At 43.8% G+C, this 15,736-nt stretch overlaps 1 protein-coding gene across 20 annotated transcripts in view; it reads right to left on the bottom strand.

Moving 5' to 3' along the window:
• Positions 1–12,413: 12,413 nt before the first annotated feature.
• Positions 12,414–15,736, bottom strand: part of LOC129514588 (transcription factor 4) — a 356,507-nt gene continuing 353,184 nt past the window's right edge. For all 20 annotated transcript variants that reach the window (XM_055333282.1, XM_055333286.1, XM_055333281.1 and 17 more), the window contains 3 exons: positions 14,080–14,309; positions 13,444–13,584; positions 12,414–13,220 (listed from right to left, as the gene is read on the bottom strand). In XM_055333282.1, coding sequence (XP_055189257.1) covers positions 13,448–13,584; positions 14,080–14,309 — 367 coding nt within the window. In that variant the 3' untranslated portion in view covers positions 12,414–13,220; positions 13,444–13,447. The remainder of the gene's footprint in view (positions 13,221–13,443; positions 13,585–14,079; positions 14,310–15,736) is intronic.

Below are 15,736 nucleotides of genomic sequence, written 5' to 3'. Positions count from 1 at the left end.
AAATCACACTGGTTAATATCATCACTGAATTCCTCAGAAAAGCCTTTAAGTTTTGGGAAGCTGTCAAGTGCACAGCAATCAATACATTTTCCAAATTTATTTCCAAAAGTGTTATTTCCCAACCTTATTTTGGGCTTCCAGGAATTAGTTCAGAGCCAGTGTGGGTAACCTCTGAAAAAAATGTCTGATTATTTCTCCTTCCTCAGTGCACAATCACTGTTAAGTGGACACAGGTCCCTTTGCAGAAGGTTTGGAGGAAGACGATGGTCTGAACCTTGACAGTGTGGCAGGGCCCTTGCTCTGGCTGCCCTTCGTTCTCAGCGCTCCCAGTCTAGGAAATGGGTTAAATCTGGGCGTTGGCAGAGTGGCTGTGACTGTCGTGGTGACTTGGCTCAGGCTCCGGGATTCCAGGCCCAGCACACGCCCACTTACACAGATCACACAGATTACATCAGATTGTCCGAATCTAGCAGATTTCTCCTCTATTTCTCTTCTAGGGACACACAAGCAAGTGGCCAGTACCTTGGGTCTCTGTGGCTCAGACGGGTCTGACTACTGTCCTGATCTTACTCGCCATTGTAATGACCAGGCCCACCTCATTTTTGGAGATGAGGTGCCACCACCTGGTCCTGGCCACCTCTGGATCCTGTCACCCCCATTCTCTGGATGATGCTGGGGTAGGGATCCCAGAAATTTATTTCCTATGCTGTGGTAGAGATCACGTCCTATGGGCCCTCCCAGAGGAGGCAAACAGATTGTACACCATCAAGCCCATACAGCATTGCAATCCCCCGAGGCTTCTAGATTCCTTCCTCTGCAAGATACCAAGGAAGTGTTGACACGTGACCTTCACTGAGGGTGGGATGACTTTGGGTCCGTGGTCCAGTTTTAGTCCGCCAACCAGGCCACGCGGGAGAGCCATTCTTAGCCTCCTGAACCCAAATGCTGAATTTGGAGTCTCTGCTTGCTGAGCCCAGAGCCGTAAGTTGGCCCTGGTTATATATCCCGTCCCCTTAAACTCATTGCTATGTTCTCTGGGTTTCCATCAATATAATTTAGCAAAATCATCAAATTCTTTTGGTGTGTATTACATTTCCTAACGGGTCACAGTGTACCTTTGGGGCCACCTGGAGCTTGAGTCTGGTTGTACGTTTTGAAGCAAAAGAGATGGTACATTTAGGTTCTGGGTATCAGCAGCGCCTTGAGGGCATCTTCTTCGTGGGAGGCCGTTGTGAGTTCTCCCGGCCAAGGATGACCAGCCTCCTAGGCAGCAGGGCAGGGGCTGCTTCTATTGGCAAGAGAGGCTTGGCAGGGGTTAGGTGTTGGAAGTCCCTATCTTCCTCAGAACGCCCCCGTCCCAGTGTGTCCCCATCCCCGCCGTTCCCCATCAGGGTGTCCCCCGCCCCCGTCCCAGGGTGTCCCCGCCCCGCCCCAGGGCGTCCCCCGCCCCCGCCCCAGGGCGCCCCCACCGCAGTTCCCCGATCCTATCCCTTCCCAGTCCATGCCGGACCTGCCGCAAGGCTCCCCCGACCCGAGCTGCAGGTTCACGCCGCCCAGCTCAGCTGCAGGAAGCCGTCCCCCGCCCCCCACCCCCCGCCCGCCGCCCGCCGCCTTCCAAACCGTCTCCGTGGTGACCGCCCGGGCCTGAGAGCCTCGACGCCGCGACACGTGGGGGCCAGCGAGGGCCACGGAAGTCTTTCCAAGGACTCTGCGGGTGTCCCTGGCCCGCCCCGCTCGGCGCCCCCACCCCCGGCCCCGTCACCCAGCATCCCCCCACCCTCGCCCCCTGCCCCCACCCAGCATCCCCCACCCCTCCCCCCCAGCATGCCCCACCCCTTCCTCCCAGCATCCCCCCACCCTCGACCCCGTCCCCGGTCCCATCACCCAGCATCTCCCCCACCCTCGACCCCCGCCCCCACCCAGCATCCCCTCACCCTCGACCTCCCGTCCTGGTCCCATCACCCAGCATCCCCCCACCCTCAACCCCCATCCCCACCCAGCATCCCACCCACCCTCGACCCCCGCCCTCCCCAGCATCCTCCCACCCTCGAACCCCGCCCAGCATCCCCCACCCACCATCCCCCCGCCCCCCACCCCTCTGGACCCAGGTCCACTCTCGAGGGCAGCCGCGGGGCGGGAGGAGGGACGGGCGGGGGTGGGGGGCGGGGCTGGGGCCCCACGGGGAAGGGCGTGGCCGGGCTGCAGCGCCTGTGGGAGGAGGGAGAAGGGAGGAGGGGAGGGAAGGGGAGGGCAGGGGGGAGGGCCGTGCCCTGCTCTGGCTCTGGGCCTTCATCTTCCTGGGAGCTCCCTGCGGGACCCCCGGGTGGCCCCGGGCCCTGCCTTCAGTCCCTCCTGGTGGCTTCCTGGGGCCGTAACCTCCCTGAATGACTGAGTAGCTTGCTTATTATTTCCAGAAGCCGCGTCCCCGAGCATCGTCCCCAGGGACGTGAGGACCAGGACGCGCGCTCTGGCCTCCAGGACCGCCGGCTCCGTCTCACTGACACACCCCGCCTCGGTGGCCTCGCCTGTGGCCGGAGGACAACAGCAACCCCCAGGCTGTGCACTTAGGTGGGTTTAAAAACACACAGGCTGGCTTGGGAGGAGAGAAGCGTTACTTCTTTATTATTTAGTTTGTTGAAATATGTGTTTTTTTAAATCTCAAGTAAGTGTTCAAAGATTCCCACGGTTTCCCTTTTCATTTATGTTGGTTTCGATGCTTTATCTCTGCAAGGACTGTCGGGTTCTTGTGCTAAGAAGTTTGCTTGCTTCCCAACACCCAACACAGCAGTTTTGGCCTATGATCTATGATCCCCAGATGTTCATTATTATTTTTTTTTTTTAGGTTGTGGGATGACCTTACAAAGACTAGACAATGGAAATGATGTGTTTGAATTAAAGATGAAGAGAAGGACCTCTGGGATAAGTAAAGGCTCAGGGGTGTGCAGGTTTTTGGGGGGACTGGGTCGTGTGGTTGGGGTAAAACCTGCAGAAGCTGAGTCGAGCAGAAGAACATCATTAAGGAGCGTGGCAGTGGGTCTGCAGTCGCGCAGGCAGAGCCACAGTCCAAGTCAGGAAGGGCCGGAGACAAATGGTGATCCAGCCGACAGTCCCATCCCAACTCCAGACAATTCCAGCAGCTGTGGGCTGGTGAAATGTCCATGGACTTTGGCATCACACAGACCCGATTCGCCTGTGATGACTTTGCCCCTGATTACTTGCACCAACCACAGCCCTTAGAGCCTTGCTTTTGCTCTCTTTTGAAGATGTGGATGGGGCACCAATTTCCTAGGTTTGCCGCCAGGTTTAATGAAGTCATGTTGGGGGAAGTGCCGTCATTTTGGAGATAGAGCTGTCATCACCTGAGCCTCTGCTTGAACATGCTCCCTGTAAGATGGATCCTTCTCTTTCCAGATTTTTCTAACACTAGCTAGGTAGGCATTTCATTAAGTGCAGAAGAAACTGAGAAGTCCTAGTAGGTTCTGGGGACATGCCCAGCATGATCCAGATAGCCCTGCTAACCATGAGGGAAGAACTGGAGAGGGAGCCAGGGCAGGAAGTTGCACACAGAGGCCAGTGCTGCAGTCCTGTGATCCAGGCCCGGATGTATGACTATTTATACACCACGCAATTTCTAGATAGTGCAGGCTCCGTGTGCCAATGTTGGATGAAGCATAAAGCATAGAACATTTATTCTAAGATGCAGGTGCAATGAGCCCCCATTTCACAGGTAAGGGTAATGAGCGAAGTGAAGTGACTCGTTCCCGGCATGTATCTTCTAAGTAGCATGATGTGGTTAGGGCCCTGAGCGGTAGCTTACACTGTGGTGGTGAAGAAAGGAAAGCTCCTCCTGCCTTATTGCGGCTATTAATGATCATCAGTGTGGCCTCAAATGCCTTTTAGGGCAAGGCTTGGTACAAATTAATAGAACAGTAAGGATGGCATTGCCTCAGCCCACAGGATCATTTCATCCAGGCTGCTTTGCTTACCACCCTCTGTAGACCCACTCCCAGCGTGTTCCTACCCTGCAGCCCACAGCTAAAGTGCCCTCTACAGCAAAGCGCATCTTTTCCACCCCCACTGCTTCTCACCCACGGCAGGAGGACTTCTAAGACAGCTAGGAAGTTTGCTGAGGGTGACACTGGGTCTGACGGCCAGGCGGAGGAGGGAAGGGTTCAACATGGAAAGTCTTGCTGAAACTTCCTAGCATCAACCCTGCCCCAGCAATCTCCATACGTGTCCCCAGCCCCCTTTAGTTATAGCTGTTCCTTTTAAGGTACTTTTATACGTGCCGAGGGCTTGTGGGCTTCTGGAGGACAAGAGTGCCGTTTTATTGACCTAATGGGTTGTTGCAAAGGGCTCTGGGGCATGGAGTTGGGAAGCTAGGTGTGTGAACTGGGTGGCTGTACTGAGTTCCCTGGGCCTCCCCGCCTTTCCTGTAAGGCCTGCAGGTTGGCCTAGATCCCGGGAGTCATCCCTTGGAAGGATGTGATCACTTCGGCTCCTCCTCACTGACAGGGCTCTGCATGCACAAGCGCGGAATAATTCTGTAGACCAAAATGGTCGGCCAGGTGTTTCCACCTAGTCTTGTTCAAGAGTTGGGAAAGTGATGCAGATTTGAAAACTGCACTGTCATGGTTTAAGCTACCAAAACTGTGTCCCTGCAGTTCTACTGCTTTACAGCCCAGAAAGACCTGCTTCGAATCTGCTCTGCCTGTCAAAACACACCTCATGTCTCAGGGTCATTTTTACAGATGTCCTGTCTGCTATGGAACCACCATGCCTTTCTCCATGGCTCCTCAGCCTGGTGTGCCCGGGGCCTTATGGAAATTACTGCTGGTCATACATACAGATCCATCTGTTGTCTTCCAACTGGACTTCTCCAAGGTGGGGACAGCTACCTTTTAGCTCTGCCAGTGCTTTTGACCCAGGTGTTACTCAGTAATAAGTTCATCGATAAGTGAATCACATATGATTCCCTATTTACACTTTTCAGTTTGTGGGTATTGTACATCTCCCCTTACTCTTTCTACTTGTCTTCTTACTGCTCACTACCTGTCATTAAAGAGGGGTGGATTTCCGAGAGAAGGCAATAAACGAGAGGAGCTCTAGAAGGTGAGTCAGCTCCGGCTTTTTACTATAGTTCAGTTGGGTGTTGTGTGCATGTTATTCATTTTGATAAGACCCTGAGGACCATGAGATGCTGCGCAGAGTCCAGTCATGCTGCCTCTGTTAGCACTCAGACTCAAAGTAGGCCAGATCCTGCAGCAAAGTAGGTTCCCGGATTAAATTTTGGAACAGAAAAGGGATCCTAGTGAAAAACTAGTGAAATTCAAATAAAGTAGTAATGTTAATTTTTTTAGTTTTGACAAATGTGCCATGGTCATGTAATATTTTACCCTTAGGAGAAGCTGGGTGAAGGGTTTATGGGAATGCTATGTATTATCTTTGCAACTGTTCTATAAATCTAAAGTTATTCCAGAATAGAAAGTTTATTTAAAAAAAAAAAGTGGGCCAGAGTGCAAATTTTAGTTTGGCTAGCAGTCTCTTATTCTCACATCTAGTTATATCCTAACAATTTGTAATACGAGGTTGAACATGAGAACTGCAGAGAAGTTTAGAAAGTCTCCTATAAAAAAAAAATCATGAAAAGGCAGCAGGAAAGATAAAAGCAAAACAAAAAAAAATGTACCTGGCTACAGCCAATGGGGGGGTCATGTTAAAATATGAAGCCAAACTGGTCATTTGGGAGTGACCACTGGGCTCAAAGTCAGGAGACTGGCACTTTGTTAGCTCTGAGGACTTCAGCATGTCACACGGACTTCATTTCTTCATTTTTAAAATGGCCTAACCTAACTCATAAATAAGGGTATGTAAAAGTAAGACAATTCCTTTCAAAAACCAAGTTGCCCTATGCTCTAAAATTTTGTCATTTTTGCTTAAGAGTAAGAGTTCCTCACCCATGGGCTGGTTACCATCAAAAATCTCAAGCCAGCAGGTCTGATTCTGCATGAGCATTTTCACTTTGCACTTGGCAAGTTTCTGCTTCCTCTTACAAAAATGTTCATGCCAACGTCAAAGCCATTTGACTTCTAAATATAGTGTAACAGATGTGAATGAGGACTGTATTATTTTCTGTGCTACACAAAAGGTCTTTCTTTTACCCAGTAAGCCAGATACCAGTCTACTTCTGGCTAAGCTCAGCCACCTCAATCAAGGTGAATGGATTGTTCTATTCCTTGTTCAAGCACTGAAGCTTTAGTCACTAGATACCAGATTTTCTTAAGTTACGATCCATGTACAAATGTCCATGCCTAGATTCTAGAGAGATTCATCAACACCTTAAAACTGAATATGATATTGCGTATGTGGGTATTTCGCTCTATACAGGGTTTCATTCATCTTTTAAGGGTCCTTGACTCAAACCTGTCAAAGCAGCACTGTTTTAGGCACACACTTTCCATGGCAAAAAGCCTAAACCATAAGATACTTGCTATATTTAGGTATAAACTCAGGAACCTAATGTCTAGCATTCAAAGAAAATACCTAGGTAATGCAGCCCGATTGACTGTTTTGACTCCATAGCACCCAATGTATTTCCAGAGCTGTCCCTCAGTGTACTTACACTGGTAACTAGTGTTTTTCCCCAGCTGTGGCCCTGAGTCTTCTTTTCCCAAAGATCTGAGGCCACATTTGTTCATCAAACCCTCCCGATTTAAAGGATCTCTCAGGAATACCAAGGTAACTCTGGCTCTCCTGTCCTCCTAGTCCTTTAAAACTGTCCGTATTTCTTTATCACACATGCTATGACCAGTGAACATATGGACATGTAAGTAGTTTGAAGTAGGAGCATGCTTTATTGAACATGAGTCCCAAGTGCAATTGAAATGTGTGGCCCTGGGAGTGATTTGGATGTAAGCAGCACACCGGTTTTGTTGTTGTTTTCATGGTCTCCTTTAAAAGTGGCTCACAAATGTATGTCTTGGGCTGTTAGTCAAGAGAAAAGTGGTCTACAATTGAAGCTTAAATTTTTACTTGGTTTTATATGAGTGGGTCCAATTACAAGGCAAAAAATGATTCCCTGTTTCAATTCATCCCGATATCCTTCCTTTCTTCATTTCTAACATTGTAGGGATCTTCTTAGCTTTTGAATATTTTAGTTTTTCCGGCAATTTAACTTCCCTTGAAAAATGACCCAGAGTTGAAACTTAAGTGTAATGTGGTCCTTTTAAATAAAATGTAATGTTAATAGACTACATAAGAGACACTGAAGTGGTGCCCAAGCTCATTTCCCCCTTTTTAGTTATATGGTCAAATATAATAACTAAAAGACTAAATGCTTGTGGCTCTTTTATATATATTTAAAACACACAGTAAGAACATAAGAACATCTCAAATCATTTGGAAGAAAAAAAGGGGTTATCAACCAAAATCTTTGGAAAGTTCATAAAATTTAAATATCTGCAAACAGTCCAACCAAAAAAAAAAAAAATCCCAACATTTGGCTATGGAGGGCACTTCACATGTGAACCAAATGGCGTTATAACAGTTTCCTTCAGGTAAACTAGTCACTAAACTCCATTAGAAAGAATACAAGAGCAATATGGAGACATCCCCAAAACCACGTACTCGTTTAGAACATTCTGTTACGAAGTGCTCATCTACCACAGGCTTTCCTTTCCATTGCATACATTACTTTACATTTCTACAATGCAATGTTGAAACAGCCTCCAAGTCTTGCCAAGTAGACTGATGTCCATTCTACAAAAATATTAACTTACAGTACATAACACTGAATAATTTTAATCTGTACATTTTTCCCCTCCCATCATAGGTGACACGCGTCCATTTGTACAAGTTTAGGAAAAAAAAAACACATCTGGTTGTTTACATCTGGATTAAGAGTCAACAGAGTCAACCAGAAATGGTGGGGTGGGCATAGTTTGAGAAATTTATAAATACAGTGTCATATTACTCGTGGTTGACAATATCCAGCTCTTCACAAAGTGATACAAAATAAATCATCTTAGATTTTTAACTGAAAGGATCTAGCTGAGAAGGTTCTGCCAAAGTCGACCAACTGATCCGAATGGTTAAGGCTGACCTGACTTAGCAAAGCTGCAGCAGAGCCGAAAACGCTGGCGCAGTTCAGAGCTCTTCAAATGCATAGCTTCAGTGTGACACGCACATTAATTCTATTCCTTCAATTAATTTAATCCTCTAAGACAGTTTTCTTTTTGTTTTGCATGCATCCCGTTCCATTTTCATTAAGGGCATCTCCTCCTTGGTCAATCATGTGCTTTGCTTTTCAATTTGTTTCTGTAAATTTTTTTTGTATGTTTTGTTTGTTAAGCTGTCAATACCTCCAACACTTGGAAAATGAAATATAGATGTGGTTTTACCGACAGAAGAGAATCAGAGCTATATGGACAATGCAAAATGAAATGAAACAAGTGTCAGAAACAGTTTATAAAAATGGCACATTTATTGCTACAGAACGGTCATGTACATGACTTCATCGAGTAACTACAGATGGGAAACAGGTAATGGCCTAGACCAAGCTGGGTTTGTTTTGTCTTGAAGGAACTCCAGCACACAACCTGTTTGGACACTTCTACAAATCAGAAATACACCAAAAACATGAAAAAATCGAGGCACTCAGCCACACATTGAAAACAAGGTGTAACTGTTTATCTTTTTTTTTTTTGAAATGTTTTCCCTTTTTTTCTTTTTTTAACAATTTTTTTTTAGTTTTTAATGCTGCAGCTATGTGTACAGTCGCAAAAAATTTCCCCGCTGCGACCTACAACTAAAAACAAAAACAAAAACAAAAACAAAACAAAAAAAAGCTACCATACAGTTTCATCTCAGTAACACATGGTAAAATAACATCTTTTAAATAGTAAAATAAAGTAACAAACTTTTACTCATAATGATTCCAAAAATCTACAAAGAAGAAATATTCAGAATCTGACAATTTTTTTTTTGTAATATTCATGGTATAAAAGGATTGCTCCTGCGAAAAATAAGCCAAATATATTTTTTATTTTTAAATTTAGTTTTTTTTCCTACTAGGGTGTACTACAGTCTATTTTATAGCAAAAAGAGCACTAGACAAACAAAGCTTTATTAACAAAAAGCCAGGCACTGATACATGGTAAATCTCTGCTTTTTTTTTTCTTATCTTCACTTAATTGCATCACAAGTAACAAGAATGAAAAAGGCCACAGTTCATATATTTTCACCATTACATATGTCTATAATACTTGAAATGAGTATGGCAAAACCAGCACTGCACAAAGATGAGTCCACTTCAAGTCCCATGAGAAAGAGCATGTCTCTAAAGAAAAACAAACAAAACCAAAGCAAAATCAAAAGAGAGGCCTAAAGGCCTTGGTGCCCCATTGTGTTGGAATTCATCATATTCCATCTTGACCTTTTTTTTTGTTTTTTGTTTTTTGTTTTTTTTTTTTGTTTCCAGTCAGCCAGCAGACTAAATTTTTGTGCTTGTTTATGCTGAAATTGTTTCATTCCTGACAAGTTCACTTTTGGACACAGATCATATTCTGCTTGTTGGATCCAAGACGAAAATCCTCTTAACCCCGAGTCTTGGTTCAACTCCCTCCCCGCCCCCCACAACCCCTCATCAAAATAAAGATCACGAATAAAAAAAAAAAATCAAGAAATAGGAAAAAGCGAAAAACGAAAAGGAATCGGAAGACTGAATCAGAACCAGTTGTGTTACTGGGTGGACTGACAGTTGTATAAACATTAGTGTTCCTTGCAGCTACACAGAAGACAAATGGTAAAAGTTTCTAGATGAACAGATCCCTATTCTGCATATTCATAAATTACTTCAATGTGGAGGTGGATCAACTGTTCCAAGTTGCTTTTAAAGTCCAAGTCTCTTCAACAGATCCCCAGCCTAAGTGGCATCAGATATGCGGTATATAGTATGGACCCTTATGAAATTTTGTATAGTACTTTAATCCTAACTGTCTTCTGCTAATATATCATTCGAAAATCCAGCGCAGGATACCAATATCTTACCTGGGTTTGATAATGACAAAACTTAACGACAAGAAAAAACACACTAAAAAAGGCCACATTCCCTTTCACCGTTTTTTTTTCGTTCCTTTTTTTTTTTTTTTTTGTTTAAATGGGGACACAACCCAATTAATAGGTATAGGTGCAGATCATGTTTCTCCACCAAGCAAAAGTAGTGAGCAGCTTTTGGTGGCCACTAGAAAGTTTTTCGCTTATTTCCAAAGGGAATTCAACAATAGAGGTATTACATTACTGAGTAATGAATACGTCAAAGCTGGTGAGCAATAAATTGCAGCTTTTACTCTGTTTCAGTGAGAACAAAATATAAAGCACCAATTTAAAAAATAATCCACTACAATTTAATTTTTTTTTTTGCTTTGCTTACAGGTTTGAAAAACTTTAAATCAGCTCTATTAAGCACCTTTATGATAACATGTATCAAAAGTGCCATTCTTAAAATGTACATCAATGCAGGGAGTGTTTCCAGTTCCCTAAAGAGTAAACACCGTATTTTCTTCTGTACACTTATCCTGAATGTGATCAGAGTATACCTGCTTCCTATATAATATTGTTCCTAGGGATACCCGCCTTGGTAGACTATACAAAATGAGTGCAGAATGTACCACTAAAAGGAAATCTTTAACATACTGAAGGAACAAGTACACATGGTTTCCATTGTTCGGGAGGAGGGGAGAGTATACATCGTTGTCTTCCATGCCTTTCTTTGAGCCCCTTTGTTCATACATTTCGTAGGAAAGCCTCAAAATAACTCCATGAAGTTTGATTTCTGCTATTCTCCTAAGGTTTTAATCCACCTCCACATTTTAGGAACTTATCAACAAATCAAAGTATTTTCGTTTTATCGCTACTGAACATATTTACAGTTTTCAACACACACACAGCTCATCAAAATGTTTATGGGTTTGTAAAAGATGACCACGTGGTAACTATCTTATTTGTTCTTACATTTTCGGAAATGAACATAAAATTCAGATTCCTGTAGCTCACTATTTCATTTAAATGAGACGTTTTTTAAACCACACAGTTAAAAAAAAAAAACAACAAAAACTGATACAATGTATTAAAACACATAATAACAAGAGTCTACATGTAAAAATATAACTTTTACATACACAATTTCAAAATAATGATACGTTTGCCATTTGTTGCATAAAATTTACAAATGTATTTCATTACTATATAACTGGCAAAACAGGAGAACAGATGGAACATTTAGACCATTTCGATGGATTTATGGCATTTACTCAGTGCTGATAGGTGGAAAAACTACTTGAACAGGGATTTTTTTTTTTCTCTTAATACATGCCAAGATTGTGTGGCTGTAAAAATAGAAACGAGTTAGAGACAAAAGGATGCTGACAAATACTTAACTAGGAGCACTATTTGTTTACTGCACTATACACCAAAGTCAATCATTATAAAGATTCACGATGGAAGTTGGTTCAATTGTGCCCAGACGTCAAAGCTAGCTATCTGATGAGTTGCTGTGCCATAGCTTGATCTATCAAATATGTTAAGTATAAACTTCATTCATACTGGCCAGAGAAATACTGCACTACCCCTCCTCAAGAAAGTGCAACTTAATGCTTTAGGACTTATAAGGCTTGTTATAATGCTGCATGATGATTGAATATTGGCATTTTTTCAGACGAAGGAGGAGGCAGTTAAGTCATCTACATCTTAGTAAACCCATTTTGAAAACAAAAAATCAAGAAAGCAACAAAATCAATCAGCTCTGTCACACTACTTGCAATTTTCTCATTTGATGGTTTTTGAACTTTACTTGTTTTTTTTGTTTTTGTTTTTTTCCAAAAATCTGACCATGTATTCAGAAACGCCTCACTGCACACTACTTCGGCTACACATGTAGGTAACACTTGAATCATTTTGTTAAATCACAGCCACTTTGATTATGTTATGTTTCCGATGATATAAACATTGGAAGGCACAGTGGTAACATTGTAGCATTCTAACCTTGTACCTCTGAAAATCCCAGAATAGGGTCACAAACGCAACATTACAGTTCAGACAAACTCTTTTTGCCATGTCTTGGTAATGCTGCTTGTAATATCTACACATGATGTGACTTTTAAGTCCTGTGTTCCCAAAAGACTGGAGAAACAACTTTCTACTTATTTATGAATGAAAAGCAACATCGGAGTCAGCATTTTATCCTGCACTACCCCTCCAGAAGCAGAGTTGGTACTACAGGTGACAATAACAAACCAGGGGAAGGGACAAGAATAAGACCAAAAAAAAAAAAAAAAAAAAAAAAAGGAAAGAAAAAAAAAACCAAAAACAAAAACCAAAAAAAAAAAAAAAAAAAAAAAAAACAAACAACCCAGAAACAGAAACAACAAAAAAAAAAAACCAACAAAAAAATCTGTATTTACAGTAAAATCTTTCTTTTAAAAAAGTTAATCAGTACTATTTTTTTACAGGAGAAAAAAGTCTGAAACAAATGAACAAAAGCTTACCATAGTCACTAAATTTTTAATATATATTTATATATATATTTATATATATATTTGTCATAGGTCTATAAGATCCATCTGTTCCTCCTACCCTAAGGAATGGCTAATGTCATCACTTCGTTGTCATCAGGACGTTTGCTGGTTTTGTTACGAGGGCAGCCGGGCTTCCCTTATTCAATATCCAGTAATTATAAACACTAGCTGACTTCAATACCAACAAAAACGTTCATGTGGTTTTCTTCAGAAGTACACTTTTTCATTATTGCAAGTTTACAATTTTTTAAATTAAATATTTTTTTTTTCAGACTTACAAATTAATTATATTTTTTTTTCTCCAAAAGAAGTTTAGGCACAAATGCATTGTTCCACAGTGTGGAAAGATTGCCATTCAGTCTCTGGGCTGCGTCTCAGCCTGCACACGCCGCTTTGCACATTCTGAATGATATGTTAGAGGGTCACCCCTCAAGTCGCACTTTTTTCTTTCTTTTTTTTTTTTGTGTGTTTTTCGGTTTTTTGATAATTGGGAATGCTGAAACCTCTTGCGTCTGCGATTCATAACTACTCAGACTTGTCTTATATTACAAAAAAAGGGGTGAAGGAGAAGTGTTTATGTGGGTTTAAGATAATACAGCTGTTAAGGAAGTGGTCTCTGTATTAATGAAGCAATGTGGCAGCTTGGACCTGAGAAGGAAAAAAGAGAGGAGAATCAATTAATACACTTATAGCAGAAGTTAAGGTTTTTTTTTTTTTTTTTTTTTTAATTTTTAAACTCTTCTTTTTTTTTTTTTTAAATTCCTGGGAAAAATGTGTTTATTCGAGCAGAAGTGGACTTTCACGGCTGGTGCCTTGGTGAGGAGGGAAGGACAAGGGAAAAGGTTTCCAAAATGGCTGAGAACAAACTTGCCCTTTTACATCTGTCCCATGTGGTTTGACGCATCTCCCATTCCAGGGTGCGGGCCCGCCAAGGAGAGCGGGGGAGGCTCTGAGGACACCTTCTCTTCCTCCCTTCTTTTCAGACACGCGGCTTTCGGATTCAGATTCCTTTCTGTGGAAGATTGAAGCAGAGCAGTCATTTAGTGCCAGGGCTCCTGGTGGAGGGCAGGAAGGCACTACTCTGCACATCTGTTGACCCTTTTTTTCTGTGTTTCTACTATTACAGGGCAAAAGCAAGGGCTGGGAAAGGCTCACTACTGCGACCTGTCTGGGCAGTCACTGGTACAAGTTGAACTGCTTGGTGCCCTGGCACAGCCACTTCTCAGAATAAGAAAGTTGGCACAACCAATACACCCAACCTCAACTGCTGAGAGTGCACGTGGAAACGTCACAGCGCAGTCTTAGCAGGTAAGGGCAACTTAATTACGGGAGAAAGGGTTGCTGCCCAGGTTCAGACGTGCTCTGCACCGGGCCCACCGCTCTGAGCAATGCTTAAGGGTCTGCTCCTCTGCTCCTGCTCTTGAGGCCTGGCATGTCCATCCACTCCCGCTCGCTGCGGCCCCAAGCTCCCGTGCCTGCTGCCAGGAGGTGGTGGGCTGGCACTGACCTCGAACTTGCTGCTCCAGACTGAGGATGACGGCCACGGCCTGGTGGAGGATCAGGAGCTTGGTCTGGGGCTTGTCACTCTTGAGGTGGAGCTGCACCATGCGGCCGAGCTCCTTGAAAGCCTCGTTGATGTCGCGGACGCGCAGGCGCTCGCGGGCGTTGTTGGCCATCCTCCGCTCCTTCTCGCGCTCCGCCTTCTGCTCCGGGGTCAGGTCCTCGTCATCGTTATTGCTGTGGGACAGAAGGGATGCGACATTTTCTAACGGTGTGGGGAAAAAGAAGGTATCTAAATTAGTTTTGTCTTCTTCCAGAGTTGTCGGGGAACGTGTCCATCGCCGGCGCTGTCTGTGGCGGAGCTTCACACCCATTGACTTGGGACTGCTAGAGATGGAGGGGACAATCCATGCACAGGACATTTGGTTCCTCCCACTCAACCCAAACAAAACGGGAGAGGTGGACATCAGGGCCCAGAGCGCGCCCATGCTGACGCAGGGGGAACAAGGGCACACGCGGCTTTCATCAATGAGGCTGTGCTCTGCACAGCGGGGCCACGGTCAGCTTAGCCTGGAAGCTCTTCTGCATGGCCTCAGAGCAGAGCACTTTAGGCTAAAATGTGTGTGTGTTGTTGTTGCTGTTTTTAACTTTCATACGTTCATACCTGAAACCCGAGGAAAACAAGTGTTTGAAAAAGAGATCTGGAGAGGTCAGAATGAACATGATGCAGCCAGACAGGAGTAAGAAGGTCCTACATTCAACACACCAGAACCATGAGAGCGAAGACAGGGAGCTTCTGTCCACTTGTTTCACTATTAACTAGCTTTGAAGGCTGGGCCAATCCGCTTAATGTATCTGAGCCATTTTCTCCATGCATTAAATAACAAAGGCTAAAAACATCATGGTCTCCAAGGCTTTTAAGATCATGGATGTTTGCCATCCCCAAAACAGGTTGGGAAAACCGGAGTTGACATCCACTGTGCAAAACAAACAAGATGAAACAAATACCAGACACCCACTCGTTATAAATGACCATGATCTCACTGTGAGTCAAGAATGAAGCCCAAAAGCTCATCCCTGATCATGAGAACCAAAATATGATGTGATTCATAGCAAAAACATGCTTGGACCCAGTAGAGTCTGGAAAGGCAAGAGTACTTCTGTCTGCTTCTGGGTGTCATGCTGACAAATGAGAAACCTGAATGGAGGGCAAACAGGATGATGGGTCAAATGAAAGCATGTCTTATAAGGAAGATTTTCATGACATCAGGGCTTCAAATGCTTCATGGATGATCATATAACAGAGGCACGGGAGATGCATAGTCTCAGAAAGGCAGCATAGAACAGAGAACTCTGAGTGGTATAGTTTCAGTTAACATGAGCAAGAAACTTTTTGGGTGTAAGAGGTGTCACAGAGATAAAAAATAAACAAATGAAAAATAAACAATAAGAAAGCAACAGCCTCCTTGTTATATGAAACAACATGGGGGTGACCATCTGGAAGGATGTTGATCTAGAAGTTCAAGTGTTAATCTAAAGGACCGTGAAGGTTAACCTCTACTTGAATACTCCACGAATCTGAAATGTTCACAGAATAAAGATGTTAATCACAACATTTTAGGTCAGGAAGACATGGGGTAAGTTATCTAGTCAATTCAATGTAC

This window comes from Nyctereutes procyonoides, unplaced genomic scaffold (assembly GCF_905146905.1).
Source record: "Nyctereutes procyonoides isolate TBG_1078 unplaced genomic scaffold, NYPRO_anot_genome, whole genome shotgun sequence".
NCBI lineage: Eukaryota > Metazoa > Chordata > Mammalia > Carnivora > Canidae > Nyctereutes > Nyctereutes procyonoides.
The sequence above is the reverse complement of the archived record's forward strand: the minus strand, read 5'-3'. Positions and strand labels throughout refer to the sequence as shown.